The 27,927-nt window shown below is 35.5% G+C and overlaps 1 protein-coding gene across 18 annotated transcripts in view; it reads left to right on the forward strand.

Annotated features, from left to right (window-relative positions):
- The window catches only part of Itpr (Inositol 1,4,5,-trisphosphate receptor), a 181,457-nt gene that overhangs the window by 99,623 nt on the left and 53,907 nt on the right, over positions 1-27,927 (forward strand). For 10 of the 18 annotated variants that reach the window (XM_083117057.1, XM_083117063.1, XM_083117056.1 and 7 more), the window contains 12 exons: positions 1,979-2,121; positions 4,787-4,974; positions 5,781-5,892; positions 10,407-10,454; positions 11,389-11,509; positions 17,387-17,619; positions 18,463-18,598; positions 18,805-18,909; positions 20,968-21,149; positions 22,689-23,096; positions 25,093-25,197; positions 26,843-26,989. In XM_083117057.1, coding sequence (XP_082973183.1) covers positions 1,979-2,121; positions 4,787-4,974; positions 5,781-5,892; positions 10,407-10,454; positions 11,389-11,509; positions 17,387-17,619; positions 18,463-18,598; positions 18,805-18,909; positions 20,968-21,149; positions 22,689-23,096; positions 25,093-25,197; positions 26,843-26,989 — 1,928 coding nt within the window. The remainder of the gene's footprint in view (positions 1-1,978; positions 2,122-4,786; positions 4,975-5,780; positions 5,893-10,406; positions 10,455-11,388; positions 11,510-17,386; positions 17,620-18,462; positions 18,599-18,804; positions 18,910-20,967; positions 21,150-22,688; positions 23,097-25,092; positions 25,198-26,842; positions 26,990-27,927) is intronic. The other 8 variants (XM_083117060.1, XM_083117061.1, XM_083117068.1 and 5 more) reach the window with 1 other exon arrangement.

Here is a 27,927-nt window from a genome sequence, read left to right on the forward strand (position 1 = left end):
CAGAAGTCTGCCAGCGAGCGTGTTCGAAGACAAAACAAACCTAGCACTCTCGATATGAAAGATGTGCGGAGAATAAACATTTTTCCTTCGAGGATTTCAAGGTAGCTGAAGGCAATGAGCGATTTTATGTATTTAAAATGAAAATTCGCAAAATATGTATTTACATACGGAAAACTGGAAAATATGTGTTTTTATGTAAAATAAAATTTGCAGTGTTGACATATAAGGCTATGATCAGAATTTTGGCAAAACGAGGGTCTCTATCTTATCGTAGAAAAAAACATTTATTTACCTAAACTTCCGTTCCCTAGTTATCAGCAAGGAAGGAAGAGCTTTGCAGACGCTAGACAAAACACTGGCACCAGGTGCAGCGTAAAAACAAGGAGATCGGCTGGAAGTTCACGCAACAGGTGGCGGAACAGAAAAATAAGACGGAACTTTTAACAGCAGTGTAAAGAAGAAAGAAATGACCCTTGCTTTACGTTTTACCATGCAACAGACAATAATACGGGCAATATTTCCTATGCAGACAACAGCATTAAAAAAATAGGACCTGAATTCTGCAATTATCAACATTGCCGTGCACACCAGTGGCGGAGAATGAGCTGGGGAAAGGGGGCACTTTTTTTTTTTTTACTTGTTCTATGGTTTTTGTTCGTTTTCAAGAATACATCCAGAACTGGTTGCCCCATTTCAGACGTCAAAGGAAAGGAATAGGGGTGGGTCCTCTTCCACCCTCACCTGTAATCCATCCGTGTGCGCACACGAGCAAGAAAATCATGGCTGAAACAATCGGCATCGCCCCTCCCCCCACGTTTGCTGACAGGAAAAGAGGGATAAGTCAGTCAGCCAACGGAACATTTTTTGGGCAGATATTACGACGACGACACAATTAGGAAAACGTATGAAGTGGGATTATGATGCACGTAAGATCGAAGTAAACTTTTATGGAAACCAGGATGACAACGCATTAAGCGGGTTGACGATCTTGAGTTGGCCTATGTGGTTTTGATTATCTCTAACAGTTTCGCTTTTTTATGACGTGTTACAGGGAAAAAAGAACACGTTTTGAATGAAAGCGGTTACCGGAAGTTGTCGGAACCTTCTGAACTCTAGGTCAGAGCTGGACAGACTTCCAGGTGCCACGCGTCTGTATTTTGGAACCTTCCTGCGACCTTATCTCTCAAGCTGGTGTATTTATCGATGAGATCTGCCATACACATGGCAAAGACTGCAAATCCAGCGGTCATTTCGGTCTGCTCACCCCCCCCCCCTCCTCCTAGTTTTCAGCAGCTCTTAGGACAAGGAAACAAATCAAGGTCGATTTAAAATAACATCGAAGCACATTCGATCTTCTCTTCTCGCGTATCCAAGAGCAAGAGTGGCAAAACAAGCCTGGCTTGTGTAGCGGCCATCGGGTGCGGAGTAACATTGGTGCACTTGAGGGAGGGAAGGGCAGAAGTCAAGTGCTATTGGATATCACTCAAAATGGTGTAGTGGTGTCTATTTTTAATTCAGACCCAATTGTGAGCGGTAGAGCGCTCGTGAAGGGAATGAGTGAAAAAAAAAACAACGCATTTTTCGGCCGATTTCCTTCAATTTTTTAAACTTTTTTCCCAAATTTTTCAACTTTTTTCTAAATTTTTCACGGTTCCCGGGAAAAGGGTTGTTACTTCGAGAGGGTCGTTATACCCAGGGTCGTAGAATCGAGAGTTGACTGTATTTAGATATAATGTCCATGCGTGCTTAAGTCACATGCTGAAAAAAGAAAAAACGATTGGGATTCACCATCAAATATGAGGTGTTGGTATACTTCAAAAGACAATGCCAAGTAGGTGAATAATTTAAAATCAAATTAAGACATCAAGCAATGTAAACATACATATGGTTCTCTGGGTCCTAAAATAATTTTTGTGTTAACATAAACTTAATATTTCTTCGAAACCTGGAGGTAAATAAGACTTTATTTTAATTTTAGCAAAGAGTAGGGGAATAGCCATACCTTCTGATCTGGAGACTCAAGTAACTGCCATGTTCAATAAAGCAGCTATGCTATCCAGACAAACTAGCAAGTGGTTGCAAGCAGCAAAAGCTCCTAAAATGGAACGTTCTCAATCTCAAGTAAGTAATATATTGCACATAATATTAATGAATGTGCATTACATTTTAATATAACTTTGTTCACAGATTCATTGGTACTCCATCAGTATTGGCTGATAGAGCCATATTGGTGTATCAGTAAAATACCGATTATTTTACCAATCTGATATATCTATAAATAACTTATGATTTAGTGCAAAATTCTGCCATTTTGTTATAATTTTTATGGATAATCTCAATGTCCTACTTTTTAAAAAACTAAATGTCTAAATATGCAAATTCTTTTGCACTGCAGTCACCTCAAAACATATATTTCTTAAGGAGATCAATGAACCATTCAGGTTCTTCAAGGACCATTTGGAATTTTATATCGGATTGTTAGAATATCAGTTATCGGTATCGGTACTTTATTAGTATTAGCCAAAATTTCGTATCGGCCCATCCCTAGTATTTTGTATCAAGTTGGTAAGAAGGTATAACTCCTACCACATGCTAATATTTTCACAGGTAATGGTCACTTTTGACATGTACCTCTAATTTTCCTTTAGCTTTCACCACATCAGGTCGCTTGACCAGGAAGTTGGGCAAAGATTGGGCTAAGAAAACTTCCATCAGAATAGAATAATTGCCTTCACATCAAATGATTTCAACAGCTATTTTATGGAACTTCTTTAAAATGTGAAAAATTAATTGATTTTAAATTTAGAATTCACAAAAAGTAAAGGGTGTCCCAACAAGAATGCTGGGTTTAATAACATGGAAAGAGAACTGTTATTTTCACAAAATGGCATATACGTATTTCTACATCGTTACAAAGAGTACATGCTGCCAGTTAAGTATGAAAAACAATATCTGTCACATGTGCCCCATGACTTGCTCTGCATGTAGTCACTCTATCGATGAAATTACTGATCACTCTTACACATACTTGCCGATTTGGCCGATGACATGTTGAATTTCCTCCTTGAATTCTGGTAGGGTTCGGGGATTATTTTCACATAACCCAAAGGAAGAAGTCACAGGGTGTCAGATCACATGACCTCGCTGGCCAGTTCTGGTCGCTGTTGCACAAAAGGACTTGCCCCAGAAATTTTCGTGCAGCAAGGCAATCATCTCATGGGAGGTGTGGCAGGTAGTGCCATCCTGCTGGAGCCTGGAACCATAAGTATTCAATATCCACACCATTCCAATAAGGCTACAACCATTTCATAACCATATTGTGGTAACATTCTCCATTTACTGTCATGGCATTTCCATCCTCATCTTGGAAATGTAAGGTCCGATCACCCCAGCAGCCCAAAATCCACACCAGACAGTGACTCCTTGCAGATGCAATGACTTCTCATGGGTTACTCGCAGGCTTTCCGGTCCCCAAATGTGGCAGGTTTGTTTATTAATGAAGCTGTTCAAGTGAAAGTACACCTTGTTACTAAAGATGATTTTCTTTGGAAAACCTTTGTCTGCATTTTACCTCTCCAAAATCGATACATTCAATGAACTGTCTCCGTTGGAAATGATCTGTTGGTTTCAATTCTTGGGTTAACTGATTTTGTAGCCATGCATGTGGGGATCCTTTGTAAGAATTTGCTGCAAGGAGCTTCTCGTCAGGCCCAGCTGTTGTGAACAACAACAAATGGATTTTCTTGGTTTCACAGCAACACTGGTGTGCACAATAGTGATGTTCTGAAGAATCCGGCTGGAACAAGAGAGCTGGAGTGGTTTAATGTCTGCAGTCGAACCTGTTTGTCAAATTTCTTGATTAGCCTACAAACTGTTGTCTCATTAGGTGCACTAACATTACAGCCAAGGATCGCACTAAGCCTCCACAAAGTCTCTGCGTAACACTCACCATACTTGTAATGAGTTTGTGCAGCGCTCCACAGCAACTAACTGCAACAACAACAAAATAAAAAGATGACAGTACTTACAGGTTGACAATTAATGCACTATATGAAATAAAATGGAAATTAGTGACAAACCACGTAGTACACAAACTGTATTGCACATGTAAACGGCACTACAGACATTCGGATTTAGGTTATGACATGTTCGATATGTCTGCCATCTCTGGTGATGATGTGGGGCAAACGAACAGCAAAATTCTGCATGACCCGCTGAAGTGTCGATGCTCTCCTGAATGGCAGTTTTCAGCTCGGCAATGGTTTTGGGGTTATTTCTGTACACCTTGTCCTTAACATAGACCCCTTCCAGTGGCCTCTGGGTACCCCAGAGCCAGAATGCAGTCCCCAAAATACTCCTCCAGGACATTTTCACTTGCAAATGGCCGACATCAACACGTTGCGTGTGCATACGCATACAAATTCCCATCATGCCCTGTGGCCAGCCAGTTTGGACGTCATCACGCGAACCGTTCAGAAATTATGACTGTTTTATTTCATATAGTTCATTAATTGTCACCCTGTAGATATATCAGAACAGTGCCACCACCCCAACAACAAGACAATGGTACATTTGAAATCCTCCGTTCTTGTTGGAACATCTTTTACATAAGAAAAAATAAGTCCTCTTCTGAAACATTTATTTTTAAAAATGATACTTTTTCCTAAGTATGATGTACTTAGTTGGTAAACCTAATGTTGTATGATCCATCCACTTTGGTTCATCAATCAAAATCTTCAAAACTACCCTGTCCCTATATAACTCTGTACTTCTTTTTTTCTTTAAGTTAATGCATCTGGACCGAAGTATTATTGAAGGACTACAGGATATAGTATCTCTTCTAGAAGATCAGCTTAAGCCTTTGGTTCAGTCTGAATTGTCACTCCTTGTAGACATTTTGTACAGACCAGAGTTACTCTTTCCACTTGGTACTGAAGCTAGGAAAAGGTGTGAGAATGGCGGTTTTATTCGAAGGTACGTCAGACTCTATATATACTGTTCGATATAAGTAGGATATGAATGCAGGACACAGTTGTTACTGGTGGCCACATATCATAGCCAACAATGTTGTCTATTTAAAGATAACATTTGTTGCATGTTGCTCTGTTGCCTTAGAGCTACAGGTGAGAGACTGGAGTGATCTCTCAACAACACATGTGCTGTGCACTCTTGTGAAGAAAAGCACATGTGTAGTGTTTAACAATGTGGGGATTTCTTTTAACAATGAGTGGATATTCACTAATCACAAAAATGTGAGTATGCTTTAATTGTGGATAAAGAAATACATTAAAAACCAGTCCCAGTGACAAAACATCATGTATACGGAGTGAACCAAATGTAGGTGGACAGTAAATGATAACATTTATTTGAGATTCCATATACATGATCTCACTAAATTTCATCCACCTGTCTGGGTCATCCTCCAATAAGCCATGAATTAGCTGTGGACAATAATCTTTCAACCCAATAGTTATAATGAACACCATTGTTATAGTATAACCCTAACACAAATCCTATTCCACCTACTTTTGGTTCACTCTGCATATCTGGAGTTACAAAAACTTTCAGACTGAGAGCTTATGTCACTATCAGTGGTTTCATGTTTGAATCCTAGCTTGTGCATGAGTTCAGTTTTTTCATCAATTTCATGCAATCATTCATCCTTTTTGTTGTGATTATTACAGTGTGTCAGGAAAGTAATGAAAAAAAAATTGAAACTTTTCTTTTGAAAAATTAAATTATTTAATATAAGCATTTAAATTGTGTGATTTCTTTTTTAGGTTGATCAAACATACTGAAAAACTTCTTGAAGAAAAGGAAGAGAAACTTTGTGTTAAAGTACTTCGGACATTACGTGAAATGATGGCCATTGATCCAGAATATGGAGAAAAGGTAAATGCTTATAGCTAATATTATCTCATAGTATCAGCACTTGCAAATTTTTTTTGCTGCTAGTAACATGCCAGTCCTCCATAAGTGACCAAAAGATGTCTTTGTACCTTTTTAATTCTGTAAATGAATTTATATTGAAGTAAAAGCTGAATGTCAGGAGAATTTAGCAGTTATAGAAAATCTAACTGCTTATTCATATTTTGCACAGTGCGAATTACTCACTTTTAGTAAACAATAAAATTTCATATAAAATATTAAAAAAACATTTAAGAAACGTGTATGAGGCCACTAATATATGCAAGGAAAGAAATAAGAAACTGAATAGGGATGACAGGAATCTAGATGAAATTTGGATAAATATGTTTAAAAGATGGGATATCGGTAAGAAAAATAAAATAGGATTTCATGTAATCCACGCAGCCCAGGAAACACGGGATTTCTAGCTGGAAATGACATAATGGCAAAGGGGAGGAGTGCAACGTGGGAGGGGAATAGCCTCTGGCAACTTCCTGCATTCTACATGGAAGACCGAGGAGAGTGTAGTTTAACAGTTTTAAGTTTTACTTTTATACGTTTGCAGGTTTTTATTAAAGAAGGATGAAAAGGGCATGCAATAATGCATCGAGGCAAGGGCAAGTTTTAACAAAAAATTTTTTACCAATTTAATCCTGTTTAATTCCTTGTTTGACATAACTTGACGTGGCATGGTGGTTTGATACATGCCTAGGAAGAAGCCTGAGGAAGGGGGTGGTAAGACCCCCGAAACGTCACGTTTACCAACAAAGCATACTCTCATATCGTAAGTAAATGTTTTTTTTATATTTTATATGAAATTTTATTGTTTAATCTAACTGCTGTGCATCTGAAGGCGAGCCCAGATTCCTTTTACCTGTATAATAACATAACAATTACCACACAGGTAAAACAACGGAAGTGAAAAATCAGGTGAAACCAGGGATAGCTTGGTTGCTTAGTTGGTAGACAAGTGGCATGAAATGCCAGAAACCCAATGAATGGCTAGTGACACCTCTAGAAACTTAGAGATATATGCTAACAGCACCAAACCTAACCTGCCTAACCTACTCATGTGTGCATCTAATAGCAGAAATAGACATGTGAATAAGTTACGCAGGTTAATTTTAGTGCTGTCAGCGTAGCTTTCTCAACAGACAATAAATACATGACATCATAACACCACTGCTTACAGTATATTTCCCAAGTTGCTAAAGCTGTTGTTAGCTGCTCCTGGAGCCCAAGATTTGAGTCCTGGTTGAGCCTGCTACTATTTTTCACATTTTCACTTAAAATTTCTACATAGCAACATACTGTTTGGTGAATCACAACTCATGCACCCTCACATACTTTTGTGGTGTAGTAATCTGTAGACCATTCGGGATGGGTTCTGGTATGCTCAGAACTTGAAACCTTTGCCAACATGTACAAACACAGACTTGAATTAAATTATTCTTTCTTGTCAGTTATGTGCAAAATCTTCCTTTGAAGGTTACAGGTTTTAGTTTTGGATAGGACTAACTTTTCACAGGCCCTTTATCGTAATTTTAAATTTGACAGTACTCTTGAATAATGAATTGGTTTCTCATTTGTACTATCCACAGAACTGTAACCATTATGTAATAGCAAAGAAACAAACAACACTCAGTGTTAACTAATAAAAAATTTGATATTACATGTCAAAATTTGAATTCTTGTGCTGTTGTTCATGGATGGATCTTGACCACCACACAGTGGTGACAGACAGTAGCTAGATCAAAATTGTAGTTTTGTAGGCACTCTAACCAGGATCATTTGTGGGCGATCACATTAAAGTAACATTTGTAGGTGGCAAGGTCAGAATCTATCTTCACATACATTCTTATTACAACTGCTGTTTTGGTGGCTGAGTGTATTGAATGTTTCAGTCAAGTTCTGGGTTCAAGGCATGGGCATTCTGTTATGTTTGTTCTTTTAAGTATTTACCATTCATTCCTCCTCATGATAAAACTAGAGTGGTAGAAACATTATGTTAAATAACCAAAATACTCGCACATTCTTTGGATCCAATAGATGTGTCAACTAAACAAGTCACATCAGACATGCCAAGTAATGACACTGATCAGATATGAAGAATGAGAGATTTATTTTTGGCAAAAACTGGTGTATCTTGAAGGTTCAAGTATGTACAGAACAACAACACAATATTGTATCTAAAGTAGGGATGGTACCGATTAATCGGTACTCTATCAGTATCGGCTGATATAGGCATATCGGTTTATCGGTAAAATTACCAATTATTTTACCGATCCGATATATTGATAAATATTTGATAATTTAGTGCAAAATTCTGCAATTTTGTTGTAATTTTTATGGATAATCTCCATGCCCTACTTTCTAAAAAAGTAAATGTCTAAATATGCAACTTCTCTTGCACTGCAGTCACCTTGAAACACACATTTATTAACCTTTCATGTTCTTCAAGGACAATTTCTAATTTTGTATCGGATCGGTAGAATATCGGTTATCGATATTGGTAAATTTTGTATCTGTACTTTATCGGTATTGGCAAAAATTTCACATCGGCCCATCCCTAATCTAAAGATATCTGTTTGGCGGTTACGTGGAGATAGGTAATTTACTCTGATAAGCTTACTTTTCATTTTTCCACACAAATTTTCTTCGCAATCGATTTTGCCACCCGTCTGGTGGCTTCATCAGGCACTACATGCCAGCCACGCCTGACGAAGCCACCAGACGGGTGGCAAAATCGATCGTGAAGAAAATTTGCACAGAAAAATGAAAAGTAAGAAGATTGGAAGTGTTGATCTTGGGACCAATTTGTTTCTGATATTGGGAAGGGGAAGGCATACTCAGGAATTTTCTAAGGGCCTTCTTTTTTAAGTCAATCCTGTTTTCCAATTTTCTGCATTCAACGTTTATTTTAGAGAACTGGACTTATTGGAAAACAACTACTTGTTTGTAAGAGATATTATCCTTTGTGTCATGGTTGCAGTTGAAATAGGGGAATACAGAAATTGACAAACTTTTGTCAGGCAGATATAGTCAAATTACACAAGGGAATTGATAGGTTTGTTGATTCATTGATTATTTATTGGGACGTGCCATGATAAATTGATTAGAGATTAATGTCATTTTAATTGAGGCTTGTTGGAAGCTCAGTTAAGGTGGGATGAGGGACAGAGGTTAAAATACTTTCCCTGTAACTTGAAGGGGAAGGGTTATATGTATCTTTCTCGTGAATTGGAAGTAGTGTTAGCTGTCTTTATTTCTCTGCTGAATGCTGTTGCTTTGAGATCTTACAATATAGTGGATTTCCATGTCTTGATGAAAGCTAAAGCTCTTTGTACCCATTGATTAAAGGCTGGGTGAGCTCCAGAGCCACTTTATGCAGGGACATTGTTGGAAAAATTCCAACCTGAGATTACCCATCATGAGAATAGAGTCTGTGTTTCTTTCATGACAGTCTGATGACCTACAGACTGGTCAATGCCGACTCCACATCTGTCATGGAATCCTAATTTGCATTCCACTATTTGAGGTGTTATTCTAAAATTACACTCTGTAGTGCAACAGACCTTTTAAGTGTTGCTGCCTGCCAAGCGCCTTTTTGTTTGGTGGTTTGTGGTCAGTGTATCCGGTATTTTTGACTGGAGCTGGGAGAGCATCTTAGATGTTGAACTGTCAGTGAGTTTTAATTAGACAATTGAGTGAGGTGACATAGTGCTATAAATATGGAGTACCTGCAGGCTGTGGATGTTGGAAATGTCTGTTGCAAAAACCCACTTTTGTAATGAGTACATTTGTTTCTGGAGTTCCCCTTCCAAAACATAATGGGTAAAATAGAAATTACATCCTAGGTAATTTGTTTATTTTAATGCATAAATCATTTTCTGAAAAGTATTCCTAGTCCAGTTTCTGTCTGTCATATGTACAATCACCAGGCTATACCACTCATACATACAGTCTTCCCATTAACCCTATACTCTTCTGTCTTCATTACCAATGTATAAAGAGAAAATTAAGTACTAGTGTGAATATACAGACAAAATAAATATTTACCTGTTTCCCCATGTATGTTTGAAAAGCCACTGTTATTTCAAACTCAACATGGAGAAATAAGTATGAAAGGTTTAATAAATAATTTCATAATTTCTCTGGGCATCTGCTTACTGATATATGCAACTTGGGGTCACTTGTGGAGTACTAACAAAGTACTCAAAATTATTTCTGTCATATAAGTGACAGATTTACTGCATTATTTTTTCTATCTCTGTAACTGTGGTGTTCTCTATCGACTTTTTAGTAGGTACTGCTTTACGCGTTGCTGGAAAGGTAGTTGCCTGAGAGATGCAAGACTAATCCGCTGCAGTTTTTCTATTAACAAGTGATAAAATTTCTCTTTCTTCTTGTCTAGAGGATAAGACAAGTCATGGAATTAGGAATGTGCATTCTACACATGCTGAAAAATAAATTCTCCCTTTTCTCAAACATGCTGTCAGGGTGATCCTAGAGCAGTGAATGAAACGGAAATAGAAGAGCAACAAAGGGTATGAAAATGAAGCGCTGCTAAAACATTTTTATCCCTTGCTATCATGATGCATGCTGTATCTCTTCATAGCATGTTTGAGTGCAATCTGATTGAACATTTTGAGTTTGTATTTTCCTTCTACATGTCTTTTGAAATAACCTGCATTTATGAATGAATAATGCATATTAAAAGGAAGCTCTGTTAGCATTACTATACCTGCAACTCTTGCGAAATGCTTTTCTTTGTTTTTCTATCTTTTAAGATCACGATTTGAAGACACCAGTGTTGATGTACTCTTTCTCTTAATGTACTCGGATCAATCCATAATTATTGTTGTTTTACTCTTTGTATTAGTGTGAGTTATAAGTTTGAAGAGTGGTGTTTCATATATGTACAGTTATTTGCTTGGAAGAGTTATCTATCATTCATGTTGTGAAATGTTTGCAATGTACCATGTAAGAGTTCTACTTCCCCAAAGGAAGAGTTTTGATTTTCTGTGTTGTTTGTGTAAATTATGCATTTTTTAAGAGACAGAAATCTTTAAAATGCATATTTTGTTTGTATATGATTAACATTTGTCATCTTTAGTGTGCAGATTGTGTCAAGAAATAACTGTATATGTACATTAGTGTTTTATGACCACTTAGTATTATCTGCTGTTTGACTACCTTAGATGACATATTGTTTTATTGTTCATAAATCCAAAATGTGCATGAGCTTATCTCTAAATATAAGTTATTTAGTCCACTAGTGAAATCTTAAAAGCAGTTCTTCAGTAAGTATCCTTAGATGTGAAAGTAGTTGACTGTAATTGCAAGATTGTAGAAACTACTTTCAAACAAAGCATGAAAAAGAATCTTTATTTACTACATAATTTTAGGATTTAATTATTATTTGTTTCTCTCAAGTATTGACATTGTCATGTTCAATTAATATTTATCTTTGTGTATTAGGGCGATGCACTCAGGAGCAGCTTGTTGAATAGATATTTTGGAAAAACTTTTCAACAGAAACGGGATACTGTAGAATTTGTTGTGCCACCTCAACTGCCAACTGTTACTCATGGTCCAGGAGGTAAGAATGTAATTTGAATTTCATAGTACTTATATTTCGGTTATATGTACATTCCACAATGTGAGCTGTTAATAATAGTGAATATTCTGTATTGCTTTAAGATTATTTTCTATTCTCTCCTTCTAATCAAATTGAAAAATATTTTCTGTATCCACATTTTCCACATCCATTTCAGAGGCATTTTATGTATTAACTAACTTTCATAAACCATTGGGTTTCGATGGGATGCCCGCTTGCCAGTAACTGTGGAAGGAAACTGTTGGTAAGCATCTCCAAGAGAATCTTCTGCGTGTGTGTGCATAAAGAGATGAGAAAAGTAAAGATGTCTGGGTATATCGTTCCATACAAATACCCTTAAACCTGACATGCCAAAGTGAGGAAACCCAAGAATACATCAGGCGATGAACAGGAATTTCTATACGTGAGCGCCAAATTTCAATTCCACGAGTGGCGTCTTCTCGCCGTTTCGACGTTGCAAATCGCTCATTTCCACGAGTGGCGCCGTCCCGGTATTGCAAATCGCTCCCTTCCACGAGTGTGTGTGTGTGTGTGTGTTTGTGTTTGCTTGTTTTTTTTATTTTTTATATTGCGTAGTAGTTGTGGTATGTGTGTGTTTATATTGTGTTATAATTGTGGTGTGTTTTTTGTGTAGTAGTTGTGATGTGTTTGTGTGTGTCTTGTGTAGTAGTTATGCTGTCTAATGTGTTTGTGTTCGTCTTATGTAGTAATTGTGCTGTCTAATATGTTTGTGTTTGTCTTGTGTAGTAGTTCCTCCATTCATATCGGGGGTTAGGCGTAGAGCTGACAACTCTGCACTGTAAAAAGACATGTCAAGAAACAGAAATATAAGGCCATGGATGTTCCCAAGGTAAAATATTCCGGAGGTAAAATAGTCCCCCGTTCGGATCTCCGGGTGGGGACTACTTTGGGAGGTCCCTGGACTAAGGATAAGATCTACGTTAGGAATAAGGATATTAAATTAGGCACCTGGAATGTTCTGAGCCTTTACCGGCCTGGGGCATTTCAGTGTACAGTTAATGAGATAGTGAAGTATAAATTAGATGTAGTAGCTGTCCAGGAAGTTAGGTGGCCAGGAGAAGGGAATTGTAAAACTAAAAAATATACTTTTGTCTATGGTGGTACTGAAAATCATAATTTTGGAACAGGCTTTTTCATAAATAATAGAATTATCTCGGCTCTTAAAACAGTAGAATTTATTAATGATAGGATATCATATGCAGTTTTACAGGGTAGGTGGTATAAAATTATTTTAATAAACATACATGCACCAACGGAAGATAAAGATGATAATACTAAAGATGATTTTTATACAGAGTTAGAACAGGTCTTTGATAAATTTTCTCAGTATGATATGAAAATTCTGTTAGGTGACTGTAATGCACAGATTGGCAAAGAAGAGATATTTAAACCCACGATTGGTAAAGAAAGTCTTCATGAATTAAGTAATGATAATGGTATAAGATTGATTACTTTTGCAACCTCAAAGAATTTAATTGTGAAAAGTACCACTTTTAAACATAAAGATATCCATAAATATACCTGGTCTTCTCCAGATGGTAAAACTCATAATCAGATAGATCATATTCTCATTGATAAGAGAAGGCATACTAGTATAATTGACGTTCGTACACATAGAGGTGCTGACTGTGCCAGTGACCATTATTTAGTAATTGCTAAATTAAGAGAAAGACTCTCAGTGATAAATCATAAGCAACAAAATCTAAAAGTTATAAAATTTGATACAGGAAAGTTTGCTGATGAAAGAATTAAGAAAGATTACCAAATTAAACTGTCAAATAGATTTGATGTTTTGCAGGATTTAAATGATGATGAAAATATAAATGAAACAGATGTAAATAAGAATTGGGAGCACATACGTAATGCAATAGAATCAGCAGCTAAAGAAAGTATAGGATACCATAAACCGAGAAAAAGTAAGCCATGGTTTGATAATGAATGTCATAATCTAATAGAAATAAGAAATCAGGCTAGACTTAGGTGGTTAAATAACTCTGATGATACAAATCTAAGCAATTATAATAGAATAAAGCGAGAAGTTAACCGCACGTTTAGAAGTAAAAAAAGAGATTACTTGAAAAGCAAAATTAACGAAATTGAAACAAACAGCAAAAATAAAAATATCAGAGATTTATATAAAGGTGTAAATGAATTTAGAAAGGGGTGGCAACCTAAAGTAAACTTGATAAAAGATAAAGACGGTGATTTTCTAGCTGACCCAAGTGATATTCTAAATAGATGGAAGAACTACTTTAATGACCTTTTAAATGTCCATGTAGGAGATAAATCAGAAGTAAATGAAGTACACACAGCAGAACCTTTAGTTCCAGAACCTAACTTGACTGAAGTTAAAGATGCTATTAAAAGGCTTAAGAATAACAAGGCACCTGGCATTGATTTAATACCAGCTGAGTTAATTAAATATGGTGGAAATTCATTAATATGTCAAATTCATAAATTAATTTGTTTAATATGGAATAAAGAAGAAATCCCTCAACAGTGGAAAGAATCCATAATTGTTCCTGTGTTTAAAAAAGGTGATAAAATGAACTGCAATAATTACCGTGGAATTTCTCTACTCTCAACAACATACAAAATATTGTCTAACATTCTTTTAACAAGACTAACCCCATATGCTAATGAAATTATAGGTGATTATCAATGTGGATTTAAACGTAACAGATCAACTACAGATCAAATTTTTCACATCAGACAGACACTTGAAAAAAAGTGGGAATATAATCAAAATGTCCATCAGCTATTCATTGATTTCAAAAAAGCATATGATTCGGTCAAAAGAGATAAACTATATAATATATTAGTAGAGTTTGGAATACCTAAGAAGCTTGTTAGTATGATAAAAATATGCACCAGTGAAACAGAAAGTAAAATTCGTGTGGGTAATAATATGTCTGACAAATTTATAATTCATGATGGGTTAAAACAAGGAGATGCATTATCTCCATTGCTCTTTAATTTTGCCTTAGAATATGCTGTAAGGAAGGTAAAAGAAACTAAAGATGGACTAAAATTAAATGGTGTGACTCAGTTGTTAGCATATGCAGATGATGTAGACTTACTGGGGGATGATATAAATACGATTAAGAATAATGCTAAAATATTTTTCAAAACTGCTAAAGAGATAGGTTTGGAAGTTAACAAAGAGAAAACTAAATATATGCTTACAGGCCGAAACCAAGTGTTAGGTAATAATCAAAATCTAATTATTGATAACAACTCGTTTGAACCAGTTTCCAAATTCAAATACTTAGGAGTAATATTAACAAATGAAAATTATATTAAAGAGGAAATAAAAAGTAGGCTTAATTCAGGAAATGCATGTTACTTCTCTCTTCATAAACTTTTGTCTTCTCGTTTAATATCTAAGAAACTAAAAGTTAAAATATACAAAACAGTAATTTTGTCTGTAGTATTATATGGGTGTGAAACTTGGTCCCTTACATTGAAAGAGGAACATAAATTGAGAGTATTTGAAAATAAGATCCTTAGGAAAATCTTTGGACCTAAAAGGGATGAGGAGACAGGTGAGTGGAGAAGGTTACATAATTTAGAACTACATAATTTGTATTCATGTCCAGATATTATTAGAATAATTAAATCAAGAAGACTTAGGTGGGCAGGCCATGTGGCACGAATGGGAGAGGAAAGAGGAGTTTACAGGATTCTTGTTGGGAAACCAGATGGTAAGAGACCTGTAGGAAGGCCAAGACGAAGATGGAGGGACAACGTTGAGATGGACCTAAAGGAAATCGGTAGGGATGGAAAAGAGTATATAGATCTTGCTCAAGATAGGGACAGATGGAAGGCCTGTGTTGCTGCAGCCATGAACCTTCGGGTTTAAGAAGGCTAGAGAGTTAGTTAGTTAGTTAGTGTATTGGTTTATCAGTAAAATTGCCGATAATTTTACCGATATGATATATCTATAAATATCTTATAATTTAGTGCAATATTCTGACATTTTGTTTTAATTTTTATGGATAATCTCAATGCCCTACTTTTTCAACAAGTAATGTCTAAATATGTGGCTTCTTTTGCATTGCAGTCACCTTGTAACATAAGGAGGTCAGTGAATTATTCAGGTTCTTTAAGGACCATTTGTAATTTTATATCAATTTGTAGAACATAATTATCAGTATCTGTAAATTTTTTATCGGTATTGGCTAAAATTTCATATCAGCCCACCCATAGTACATAGAAATGTGTACCATCAGCACATGTAACTTTATTTATGCTGTAAATCCTCATGCGATGGGAGGTTTTCAAGTTCATACTTTTGAAACTTGCAGACATGTATTAGAAACTAATGTTCAGTGACAACCATTTGCCATGGAGATTATAAATTAGTTTTGGGGAGAGTATGGACTGGACTCTGGTGGGAAGTGAAATTTTGAGCTCTCTCTCCCATCGATCACGAGAAGAAAGAAAAATGGAAATTCTTCACAAAAATTCTTCTTTGGCAGTCACCATGGCCCCCATAACAAACCAAATCAATTAGAAAAATTCTAAGATGTTGCAGTGTTATATATGTACAGTCACAGACACTTCTGGGTTGTAATGATAACATTGACTTACAGTGGGATTGTTACAACCCAGAAGTGTCCATGACTGTACAATTGTGCAAAGTCATGTTGGAAATTTTTCAATAAATCATTGTGAATTTTTAACTTATGTGATATTATGCACTACTAAAATAAATGCAGAGTATCCATCCATCTGCAAAAACAGGATTACCATTCTAACTTTGGGGCTATAAAAGTTAAGTATTTGAATTTCCCAGTGAAAAAAATGTAATACAACAGATTTTCAACATGACTTTGTGTGATTGTAGGTATTCACTTTTGCTTATGGTGGGGACCATAGACTTGTGCCAAGGGGAAAGTTTTGTGTAAAAATCCCTTTTCCTTCTCTTTGTGCTTTCTTTAGGAGTGGATATCAAAATTTCTCTCCCCACAAGAGTCCTGCCCTTCATGGAAAAAAATTGCAACACACTTGGATAAATAGGTTCTCTTAATTTTTTTTACTTTGGTATTTTAAAATTTCAAACCTTTCAGTTGTTTTAAAGAATATCCATATTATATTTTAAATCAAATATGGCATACACTTATATGCATAAAATATATAAGTGAAAAAAGGAAATAAAATTAAATAACTACAGTTGCTTTGGATATATTACATGAATGTTATAGTCTCATGAGTCTGGGACAGCATACATCCCAACCAACCGTGCCTTAAGTAAGTAAAGTTCCCCTTGCATTTAGCACCATGCCATGAAGGCACATTTAGGTAATGTGGGGGGTAGGGCCTCACTCATTCACGATCTCTGCCATTTTGGAGGTGATGTGATCAGCTCCAGCCACTTTTACGCCCAAGGTACCCATTGATTTGAGGCTGGATGAGCCCCAGAGCTGCTTTATGCAAGGACAAGGCTGGGAAAATTCCAACCTTGGATCACCCACGCTTGGAATTGCACTCAACACTCCCACGTAGCAGTCGGATGCCGTACCGACTAGACCTCCATGGCTCATAACCCTGTCTTACACCTGCTAAAATAGCAAATGCCCTGGGCAGTCCTTGAGAGGATAAAGGAAATGTGACTTACACCCATGCAGAGAACAAGAAAACTGAATGGTCTGCCAAAACAAACTTTACTTACTTCATTTTTTTTTCTTCTGATGTGTTGCGTTACAATTCTGTTTTCATCATTGCAGTATTATTTTTGTTTATAATTGCTATGAATGGCAGAATTTTTAATTACATATTCTTAAAACAGTGAAATAATATAGTGTGTCTATACCTTGTTTTGTATTTATTTTCCAGCAAAGATTTTGAGCAGAGCAGGCCGTACGTTGCATGAAGTTCAGAGTCATTTGGATCATGAAGGAGCATCAGATCTAGTTGTAGAACTAGTAATCAAGTCGGTCCATTCTCCTTCCATATATGTTGAGGCTGTGGAATTAGGGATAGCTCTGCTTGAAGGGGGCAATCCTGTAATTCAAAAGAGTATGTACACAAAGCTTATGGGTGGAGATCTGAGTCAATCCTTTTTTAAGGTATTTACTTATATTTTATAATTTCTTTACTTAGCAGTATCCTATTTCTGATGTTCTTGGTATTTTTAGTAAGTTACTAGTTCAAAGTAGGGTCCTTCCATACCATTTCGACAAATTGTGAATTAATTTGTCGCCTCACCATTTTTAAAATTATTAATATTTTAACCACTTATTTCTACATATTTCAAGTGTTCAGAACCGAAATTGAATTTTTTTTTCAGCCTTGCGTTTGGATCGAGCAAAGCATCTTAACCATATTTCTTGTTTACTGTTTGGTGCCAGTAAACCCAAAAGTTGTTTAACATATTAGGTGCCTGGGCCCCTTTTACTTCTATAAGCTCCCAAGAATTAAAAATTTTGAAAAAAATTGAAGACCCTGTATCCCCAAATGGGAGATTGAGGTTTAAGATTAAATTTACCCAAAAATAGCCGCTTCACAATACTAAATAAAGCATGTGTAGAACTGGGGAATGAAGAAACTGCAGCACAAAAGATAACTATAAATACATTTGATATGCAGACTTATTAAAAATATATATTAAATATGAAACTATGTGATACAGGGTGAGTCAAAAGTTGCAAACCATGCAAATAAGAAATAAGTGGTCAAATTGTTAATATTTTTAAAAATGATGATGCAACACTGGTAGCATGCTGTGCTAACCACTCCACCACGGAGATTGGCTGGAGACTTTTGGATAGAAAAATACAGTGAGGGAAAGGCTCTCTACTTCAATGCTTCATCTTTAGTTTGCACTTGCCTTGTGTGGTAAATAAATGCTTGTAATCCTAAAGTTAAATTGTTATTTTGACAGTGTCATTTCAAACTTGGATTAATTACAGGTGTTTAATGATAAAATCAAAGATGCTCAACAGGAGATTAAATCTACAGTAACTGTAAATACTTCAGATATAGCTGCCAAAGCACATGAGGATAAGGACCAAGGGAAAGAACTAGACAGAATAACAAGGAGGAAAGGTATGCACAATTCATTTAATGTATCTAAAGTGAACTTTCCTTTGTATTCATGAAATCAATTGTGACATGCTTGAGAGCATGAGTTCAGCACTTCCTTGTGATCTGTGAAGTAGGAATTGGTTTTGTAAGATTTCAGCTTCATATAAAACTGTAGAATGTAATGTATATTATAATTACATTACAATCAACAATTCTTTTTATAACAGTGAAGCCCAATGGAATTATCATAACAGAAGAATTGCGTGAGGAGCTAAACCAAGCTGCTATTGCAACTTCACAAGCATATGCAGGAGCAAGAACTGGAACTCCAGGTTTGTTTTGATGATATTTGTTCTTATTTGTAATAGGTAGGGTAGACTGCTTCATTAATAATGTACCAACCTTGTACTTTTTTTTGTGTCTTTATTTTAGTTATTTGATTTGCTTTTGATGATTTGATTCGGTAAATGAAAAATAAATATAATGTTGAATGATATTTGTGTGTATGTGTGTGTGAATATGTGAATAAAGATAGCAAATCAAGGATGGTTTATAAATAGAAAATGCATGCATTAAAGGGCTAGATGAAAATGAACATTCAAAGGAAGTTACTAAAACATGAGTCAACATTACAGTTTCTAGTATGCTTTTGTCTATGCCTGTTGCATTTTCATGTGAAGTAAATAAGGCTAAAATCTAAACAGGTCATGAGCATTGATCTTGAATAGAGGCACATGTTTTTGGTAAATATAAAAGCAAAATTTTGGTACAAAAACAGTCAATTTCGGGTTCAAAAGCATTAAATATAATAAAATTTTGCTGTTATAGTGGAGAAAAAGTGCCATATAAAATGACATTTTGGTTTTAAAAAATGTGAATATAATCCCAAATTTGATTCAAAAACTGCACTATTACACAAAATAAATATATCCCTTCTAATAACACATTAAATCATTACCAGAATATTAAATTTATTCCTGTATAAAGGAGTCCATTTTTGCTTTTCAAATATTTACAACTAAATTAATCAATTTTCCGTGAATTGCATAACTCTCAGGATAGTTCAGAAAGTGTCGCGTCGGTATATAAACGGTAAATTTTATGTTTAAGTGAGTATTTCGCATTTTGCAGTACATAATTCGCATAATTTCGTGACAAAACAGGGTAGGAAGATGCCCCTCACACCTTTCAGAAAGATGAAAAATGAACATTAGAATGTGTTATTTCACATTTTGCGTTTTCATCAAAAACGAAATATGCATGCCTCTTTATATCGTAAATAGAAAGCTGAAAAGTATTTGTTACCCTTTATGCATATAAATATAGTAGTACTGTACAACCTCTTTCGAATCCATCAAGTGCATTCATTGGTTGATTCTCATTTCTGAAGGTTCTGCGTTGGTGTCCTGGCCTAGGTGTAGGTGTTCCTTACATTCATCGATTTCATCTATTCACCATTCATATACATAATCACAATTAGCCAAAAGTTGCAGCAAGGTGTCATATAATAGAGAACAGATATAAAATCTTTCTGCATCCTGTATAGGACTTGTAGTTTATACTAATGCATAACTGATGTCACATACGAAATTAATTTTTTTAAAAAAATCATTGGGCCCCTCCACAATGTTGTAGTGTTATGTGGTCTCCTTGTAATCAAGGAGTCCTGGCTTCAATACCTGGTGGAGAGACACAGTGGTTTCAATCCCAATTTAAACTGTAGGTCCAATCCATTATCTGTGGATAAAGTGGGTTTGAAATAACTCACTTACTGTAAGATATGCTTAGTTCTGCCAATGTAAGTGCTAACTGAAATTAAATTTCAAATAAATTGTCAAGTTGAAGGTTTCATTATCTCTAGCAGATACCACGTGAACTAAAAAGTATTTTCAAGTGAAGCCAAACACACTGTACAATATTAATATGCATGTATTCATAATTAACATCAACATTTTCTGTTTCCTCACAGTACCTATTACAACATACAGTGGAATCCTGATATATTTTGCAGGTTTCATATTTTGGCATCTTATACCTGTATCCTAACATTCTGGACTTTACATTTCCCACATTTTTAACTACAGTCTCCTGAAATAGCTGTGGTCAAGTTTTCACTGTTAGTTTATTTACATGTCTCCCTGATGGCATAGTGGTAAGTTATCACCTTTGTCAAGGGGTTCTGGGTATGATATCAGGTGGAGGCACATAGTGGCTTTGATCTCTTTAAACTCTAGTTCCAGTCCTGTTAGAAGTTAACATTACAATTAGCCTATCTGCATAAAGTGTGCTTTAAACAAACTTCAAGCATGCATAGTTTATTTATTCTCTCTGCATGCATGTATGCTTTTATTAATCATTGGTCATTTCATAGCAAATATGTGTTATTTCAGGCGAGGATATGGGCTCATTGATTCTTGGTTCAGGATCTGCATTAGAGGACATTCTGGCAGAAAAACTTGATCGCCAACGTGATAAAGAAGAACAAAACAAATTGTCCTTAAAAGTACTTGTAATGCAGCCAATTTTGAGGTTTCTTCAGCTTCTTTGTGAGAATCACAATCGAGATCTACAGGTGAGTTTCAGTTTACCTGATTGCAATTTGTGAAGAAAGAAGCATGTTATCATTTACCTGGTTGTGTATCAATGAGAAATCCTTGTAAAATACAGTCACGTGAAGGTGTAGGAAATTAGGATAGATTAGTTAATAATTGTATCAAAAGTCCTTTCTGTTATGAGGCAGGCATATGTTTAGATGTATTGCCTATTTGTTTATTCTCTTACAGATAGTGACGTTACAATGGAACCTTGATTTTTAGTTTTTGAGGAGATACACATGTGAAATTTAAAATGCAGGATAATATAAAATCCATGAAAATTGTAGATGGTGTAGGTCATGGAAATAGTACAAAAGAAAACACCGATAATATAAAATATGGGGTAGGTGCACAAAACGTATTGATGACTGTATAATACAAGGACATTGCGATTATGGATACACCACACACCATGTCTATACTTTAAAGACAACCTCAGGCAAGTTATCTCCATCGGCATCAGTGCAGGTTTTGCAAGCATTCCTGGAAGCTTCTCATGGTGTTCTGAATCATATCTGAATCTGAATGTCCTCTATTCCTTCATGGATTGCTGTCTTCAATTCCCCAGTGTTTCGCAGCCAGTGGGGAAAAGCTTTGCCTTTCAGATATCCAAAATGGAAACGGTCTGAAGCTGTCAGGTCTGGTGACTTAGCCGGCCCCGGGATATCTCCAAATTGGGAGATGATCAATGTGAAAATAGTTGCCACAGCATAGTCATGATGGTACAGGCCCATCTTGCTGAAACCACGTGCTGTGTAGTTCTCACTGTAGGGCTTCAATGCTCTTCTCACGCATGTAGGCCTCCACAGCTTGAATATGCACCTGCACAACCAATGACTCATGGCAAACTAAATGACAGACTCTTGTATTACACTTAAGCATGATAGGTGACACCCCCACACTTTCCTTTCTACAGGGGTACTGCTTGTTATTGGGGTGGCAGGTGGAACCCAAATGTCAACCTCACTTCCACACAGTACACCCTGGACTGCATTGTTGAAGTCTAATGAGGCTGTAGCATCTGGATTCACAGCCAGTATAATCCTCTGTGGGGCTCGTGTTGTGTTCTGTCCATTTGTTTGTCAATTTGTCATTTTTCCTTCATCTTACCACCTTTCATCCTCATCTTCACAATTCACCATAAGTGGTAGAAAAGTAAAATAAAACAAATCAATCAACCACTTGTTATTGTACTATTTCCCGTGGCCCACCCTGTATAACATTGCTGTATCTTCTATGAAGATTGAGTGTATAGTGTGGGTAAAATCCAGAAATGTAAAATTGGGCTTCCACTGTAATTGGTAACTACAAATAAACATTTAGAAAATACGGTGATGGAGAAAATTGAGAGAAACACGAGTCAAAATATTAAAAATGTTTAGTTTATTTGCTTCTAATTTTCTCCATTGATGTTTTTATTTAGATAATATCAGTAATAGTTGAGTCTGTCTTTTATGACCAAAGAAATGCTTTTGTTTTACAGTGTATTATGAATTCCTATTATTTTTTCTTTTCAGAACTTACTACGCAATCAAAACAACAAAACCAATTACAATCTAGTCTTTGAAACACTCACATTTTTAGACTGTATATGTGGTTCCACTACAGGAGGCTTAGGTTTGCTAGGGTTGTATATAAATGAACATAATGTGGCTCTTATAAATCGAACTTTGGAAGCTCTGACTGAATACTGCCAAGGACCCTGCCATGACAATCAAAATTGTATAGCTACTCACGAATCTAATGGACTGGATATTATTACAGCTTTAATATTGAATGACATCAACCCTCTTGGCAAGACTAGGATGGACCTTGTTCTTGAACTGAAAAATAATGCTTCTAAATTGCTTCTGGCTATTATGGAAAGCCGAGGGGATAGCGAAAATGCTGAAAGAATATTATACAACATGAATCCCAAGCAACTGGTAAGTAAATAATTATTATATACAGGGTGAGTCACCTAAAATTACCACTGGGAATATTTTGTGAACAACAATAAATATTGAAAAATTGCTTTCGCAGATATATACCTATGAGAGGGGCTCATGAAATTAATGGACACAATACGTTCAACTACATAAGGAAGTACAATTTTCAACAGAAACTTAGTTCTCTTTAATGGAAACCCCATTTTATTTTCAGCTCATTTGAAAGTATGGAAAAATTAATTAAGAATGACGTTTGTTACATTGTAATACATCAAATAGTTCTCAAGTAATTGTAATGTGAAGTTGACATTTGAAACAAACATTCTCAAGTTGAGTCGTGTGTCGTAACATACATATCCCCCTTTTGACGCCATTCTGGCATCGTAACAAACATGTTACTCTTCTGCATTCTGCATACTATGCGTTGTGTTTAGGATAGTTTTTATGTTCCAACAATAAAATGTGTAGTTTGTACATAATTAAGCTTTGACAAATTATCTAAAAGGTTCTGATACATCTTTCTGAGTTAACAAATAATTGTTAATTAAAAAGTATAAATTTTAAACATTCCGCCATCAGTTACATACATAAATGTTAGTACATTAACATCTTTCTAATTTTTAATTTTCGTTCATTTATTTATGTCATAATTTTTAGTACATTGGAACAATCAACTCTTCTCGTTTGGTCATGACAAATCTTTAAGTTTTCAACTATTAAACTTTGCACCTTATACATTTTTTATTCTTTCAAATTGATTTACCAAATTTATCAAATAAAGCAAGGGCGTAACAAAGTACACTGATTAACCAGACGTTTGTGATAGTGTACTTACGTCAGAACTTTTGCTGAGAAAATAGTATTTTCAAACTCTGAAAAGGCTGAGATGATACTTATCTATGACAAGTGTAGGAAAAATGCAGCACAAGTGTGTGGGCTGTATACACGACTGCATTTACTCTCGGCTCTGCTGACAGGCAGACACACTCAACTTCATGTTACAATTACTCGAGAACTATTTGACATATTACAATGTAGCAAATGTCATTCTTAATGAATTTTCCCGTACTTTCAAATGAGCTGAAAATGAAATGGGGTTTCCATTTTTAAAAAAACTAAGTTTCTGTTGAAATTGTACTTCCTTACGTAGTTGAACGTATTGTGTCCATTAATTTCATGAGCCCCTCTCATACCCATATATCCGCGAAAGCAATTTTTCAATATTTATTGTTGTTCACGAAATATTTCCGGTGGTAATTTTAGGTGACTCACCCTGCATATATATGTACATTTACTTGTAAAGCAATGCAAATGCATAACTTTGATAAAAAAAAGATGCTATTTAATTAATTTAAAATTTGGTTTTCATTAAATATTTTCCTTATTGTTGATGTTTTGTGTGCAACTGCTTCCGTAACTCATATAATTATAAGAAACTGAATATATAATATAATATGTAGTTTAAACAAAGGTTAGTATGATGGTGATTCAAAAAATAAGTTTTGCATAGTGATATTTGTACATAGTGGAAATATTACTATTTGCGGGACTTTGTCTATTGCTGAGCATCATGTGATCTCCAGAGCCTGAGCTGTGGATACTTAAGAGGAAGAGAGCAATCCCCATCTTTAGTTACGATGGTGAACAAACAGTGTGTTACAGATGTGGGTGAAAGATGAAGTGACATTGGGTCATGCATTTAGTATGCAGGAAGAAAGCAGATGCATCGTGAATTTATTGAAGCATCATTTGCATGTCTCTCATGATTATGTTGTAATATACAATCATTTCACAACATACCTCTCTTTTATATTTCTCTTTGGGGACATCATTGGACCTTTTAAAGGCCCTGTTATTAACATTTTTTAAAAAAACATAAATGTTAGCAAGGTCCAATTATAAGTGAATCAAACTAAACTTGAAAACACATACGTTGTACAAAAAAATGTGTAAACCATATGAGGCTCCTAACATTATACATACTTCATTACAGGTTGATGTTGCATGTAGAGCTTTTCATCAAGAAATATTAGACGATGATGATGATGATGGAGATGATGACTCTTCTTCTGGTGAAGATGTGGTTTGTCCAAAAGAAGTAAGTGATTGTTAAAAAAATGAATGTTATAAATTTGCTAACAGTTGTTACTTGCAATTTTTCTTGAACATGTTGATTGCCATGAAGCCCACATATGACATTATCTCAAGCTGCCAAGTCCACCCATGGACTTCATGTCAGCAATTGTGAATATTGAGTTGGGTTCATATGACCCCTCAGGAAAAAAAAAATCTACCTAGACCTGTGGCTCAAGCTTCCATATTGTCACCCTATGTCAAGCTTTTCTAAAACATGGAAGGAATTACAAATTTTGCTCATTTGGGTAGACTCAATAATAATAACTCTTTTAAAATGTTTTAAAATAACAAAATACAATTTAATTTTTTTATGAAGTTTGTTAAGAACCAAAGTGTTAATCCCAGCTTGTATTTCCAAGTATGAATGGGTAGTGATTTTGAACATTAGTAACCAGTTCCCAAAATTTGCTACCCAAACCATGTGCAATTTTGTCATTGGAAACAGGGCTACCTTCAATGTCACTGTCATGTAATTCAAAGCTGAACATAGTCTAAAGATGGTCTTCATTGTTACCATGGTTGGGAATGTCCATACCAGAATTCAACTTATCTTACTCCTCTGATGTGTCACAGATGGAAAAGTCAAAATCAAAATCATCATAACTGGAATCAGTTAGATCACTGTCACTTGACAACGTTTCATGTATTTTCATTTTTATCCACCATTATTGCAGCACCACAAGCATAACTAACAACACTCTCTATGCTGCCAAGACATGTACTAACTTAGCACAAGTATTTGGAGAAGAATATACAAAAATGTTGCCAGATAGTGGCTAAAAAAAAAGCAAAACCCTCATGTAATTTTTTAACGAGCGGCCATGAAGCCCTTATGTGAACTTTGGCAACTGCCTCCCCTACCTTTCTATGACCTTACTGGTAAGCATACATGCAAAGAAAGGCACATTGGTAGTCATTGGCAACACAATTGAAGATGAAATGCAGTGTGGCCCCAGGAAATATCATTGGCTAGGGAGCTTGGCAGTTAACATATTTGAGTCCCAGATTCTGTTAATAATAGACATAAAATGAGTGGTTTCTATGATGCTTAAATTACTGCAATGACTGAACACATTTGAGACCTTGACTCAGGATAAGTTGATGGAGTTTTGTGTTACTTCACACATTCAATAAGATCTAATGGTTTAAGTGTGATAGATCATACCATAATCAGGGCCTCCCCGATGGTGCAGTGATAGCGTCGTTACCTTGTAATCAAGGTGTGCCGGGTTCGATACCCTTTGGAGGCACATAGTGGTTCAGATCCCACTTTAAACTGTAGGTCCAGTCCTGATTAGCCTTTCTGTGCATAAAGTGGACTTAAAACAACAATTCAATCAATCAGATCATACCATCAAACTATCTTCTCTTCTTTTGTTAAATATACTTTTTAGGGAATGGCACTAAGCCCATTCTTCCTTATTTCTCACATGAGCTTTAAAAGAGTAACTATTTACTATTGTAAAATTTAACCATTTTCAAGTTACTTATGAAGAGTGCATTAAAATCTTGTGAGAATCATACTTTCTATTTTTAGTTAAATGTTTACCTAATTCACAAGATATTTTATGAGATCCTTGCGTACATTAATATTTTTTTCCTTACAGGTGGGCCATAATATTTATATACTCTGCCATCAGTTGGCTCAGCACAATAAGGAATTGGCTGCACTTCTGAGGCCATCTGACAATGTTAGTGATCCCAAGATTAACCAAGCTTTAGAATACTATGCAAATCACACTGCACAAATTGAAGTATGTATTTTTCCATGCCATTATCAATTTTATATTATTGAATTTGCAGTACGTTGAATGTTAGATGAAACTATTTAGTTGTTGGAGAATATTTTTTGAAAGTTTACAACATAATAAGATGTGAAGCCAGGGTCATGGGGTGAAATTATATGTGAGGCATAAGTGCCTAGGTTTTACAAACAATGCCAATTCTGCCAGTGTATTGAAAGCAGGAAAACAAAAACCATCAAATGAAATGCTATTTCTTCTATATTTATTTACTGTTGTAGGTTTCTTTAAACACCATTGAGAAATTACAGAATAACTATGAAAGATTATACTTACGGATTGTTGAAGTGACTAAAGAACCACATTGAAAATGTAATGTCGTTGGAAAATTCATTTTTTAAAAAATGGTATTTGTAGAAGTTCTTTGGGATAAAACTCTCAAATAGACTATGCTAAAGATTTTGAGAATCAATGTGAAATTAAATTTTATTCCATATGTCAGGTACTGTTGAATTTCTTGCTGGTTTACCTGACTATTTGGCCAGGTTGCTCATTGTAACATTTACATTGTTTCGTGTGTTTTTGACAAATTCTAACACGAAAAAGAATACTCAAATATTACTGATATAATACCAAATTTGTAACTTGTTTCCATTTCTTGTTATAGGGGAACTATATTTTGTCCCCATCCATTTGCATCATTTAATGGGCAGTAATTGTAACTACCTGGACAATAATTATAACTATAGTTTTGTTTGGATGTGAAACTTTGTCTCTTGCACTAGAAGGGAAGCAAACATAAATTAAGAGGTGAATGATGAGTAGATTCTCTTGGGCTATCGACCAGGTGAGTTGTGGAAAATATTCCAAGCTTTCAAGAGCTATCGTCACTCCCATCTTCAGGGTTGATGAAAGTGACATTAGCTCTCAAAAGCTTGGAATATTTTCCA

Source organism: Lepisma saccharinum, chromosome 2, assembly GCF_977018435.1.
Source record: "Lepisma saccharinum chromosome 2, izLepSacc3.1, whole genome shotgun sequence".
Lineage (NCBI taxonomy): Eukaryota > Metazoa > Arthropoda > Insecta > Zygentoma > Lepismatidae > Lepisma > Lepisma saccharinum.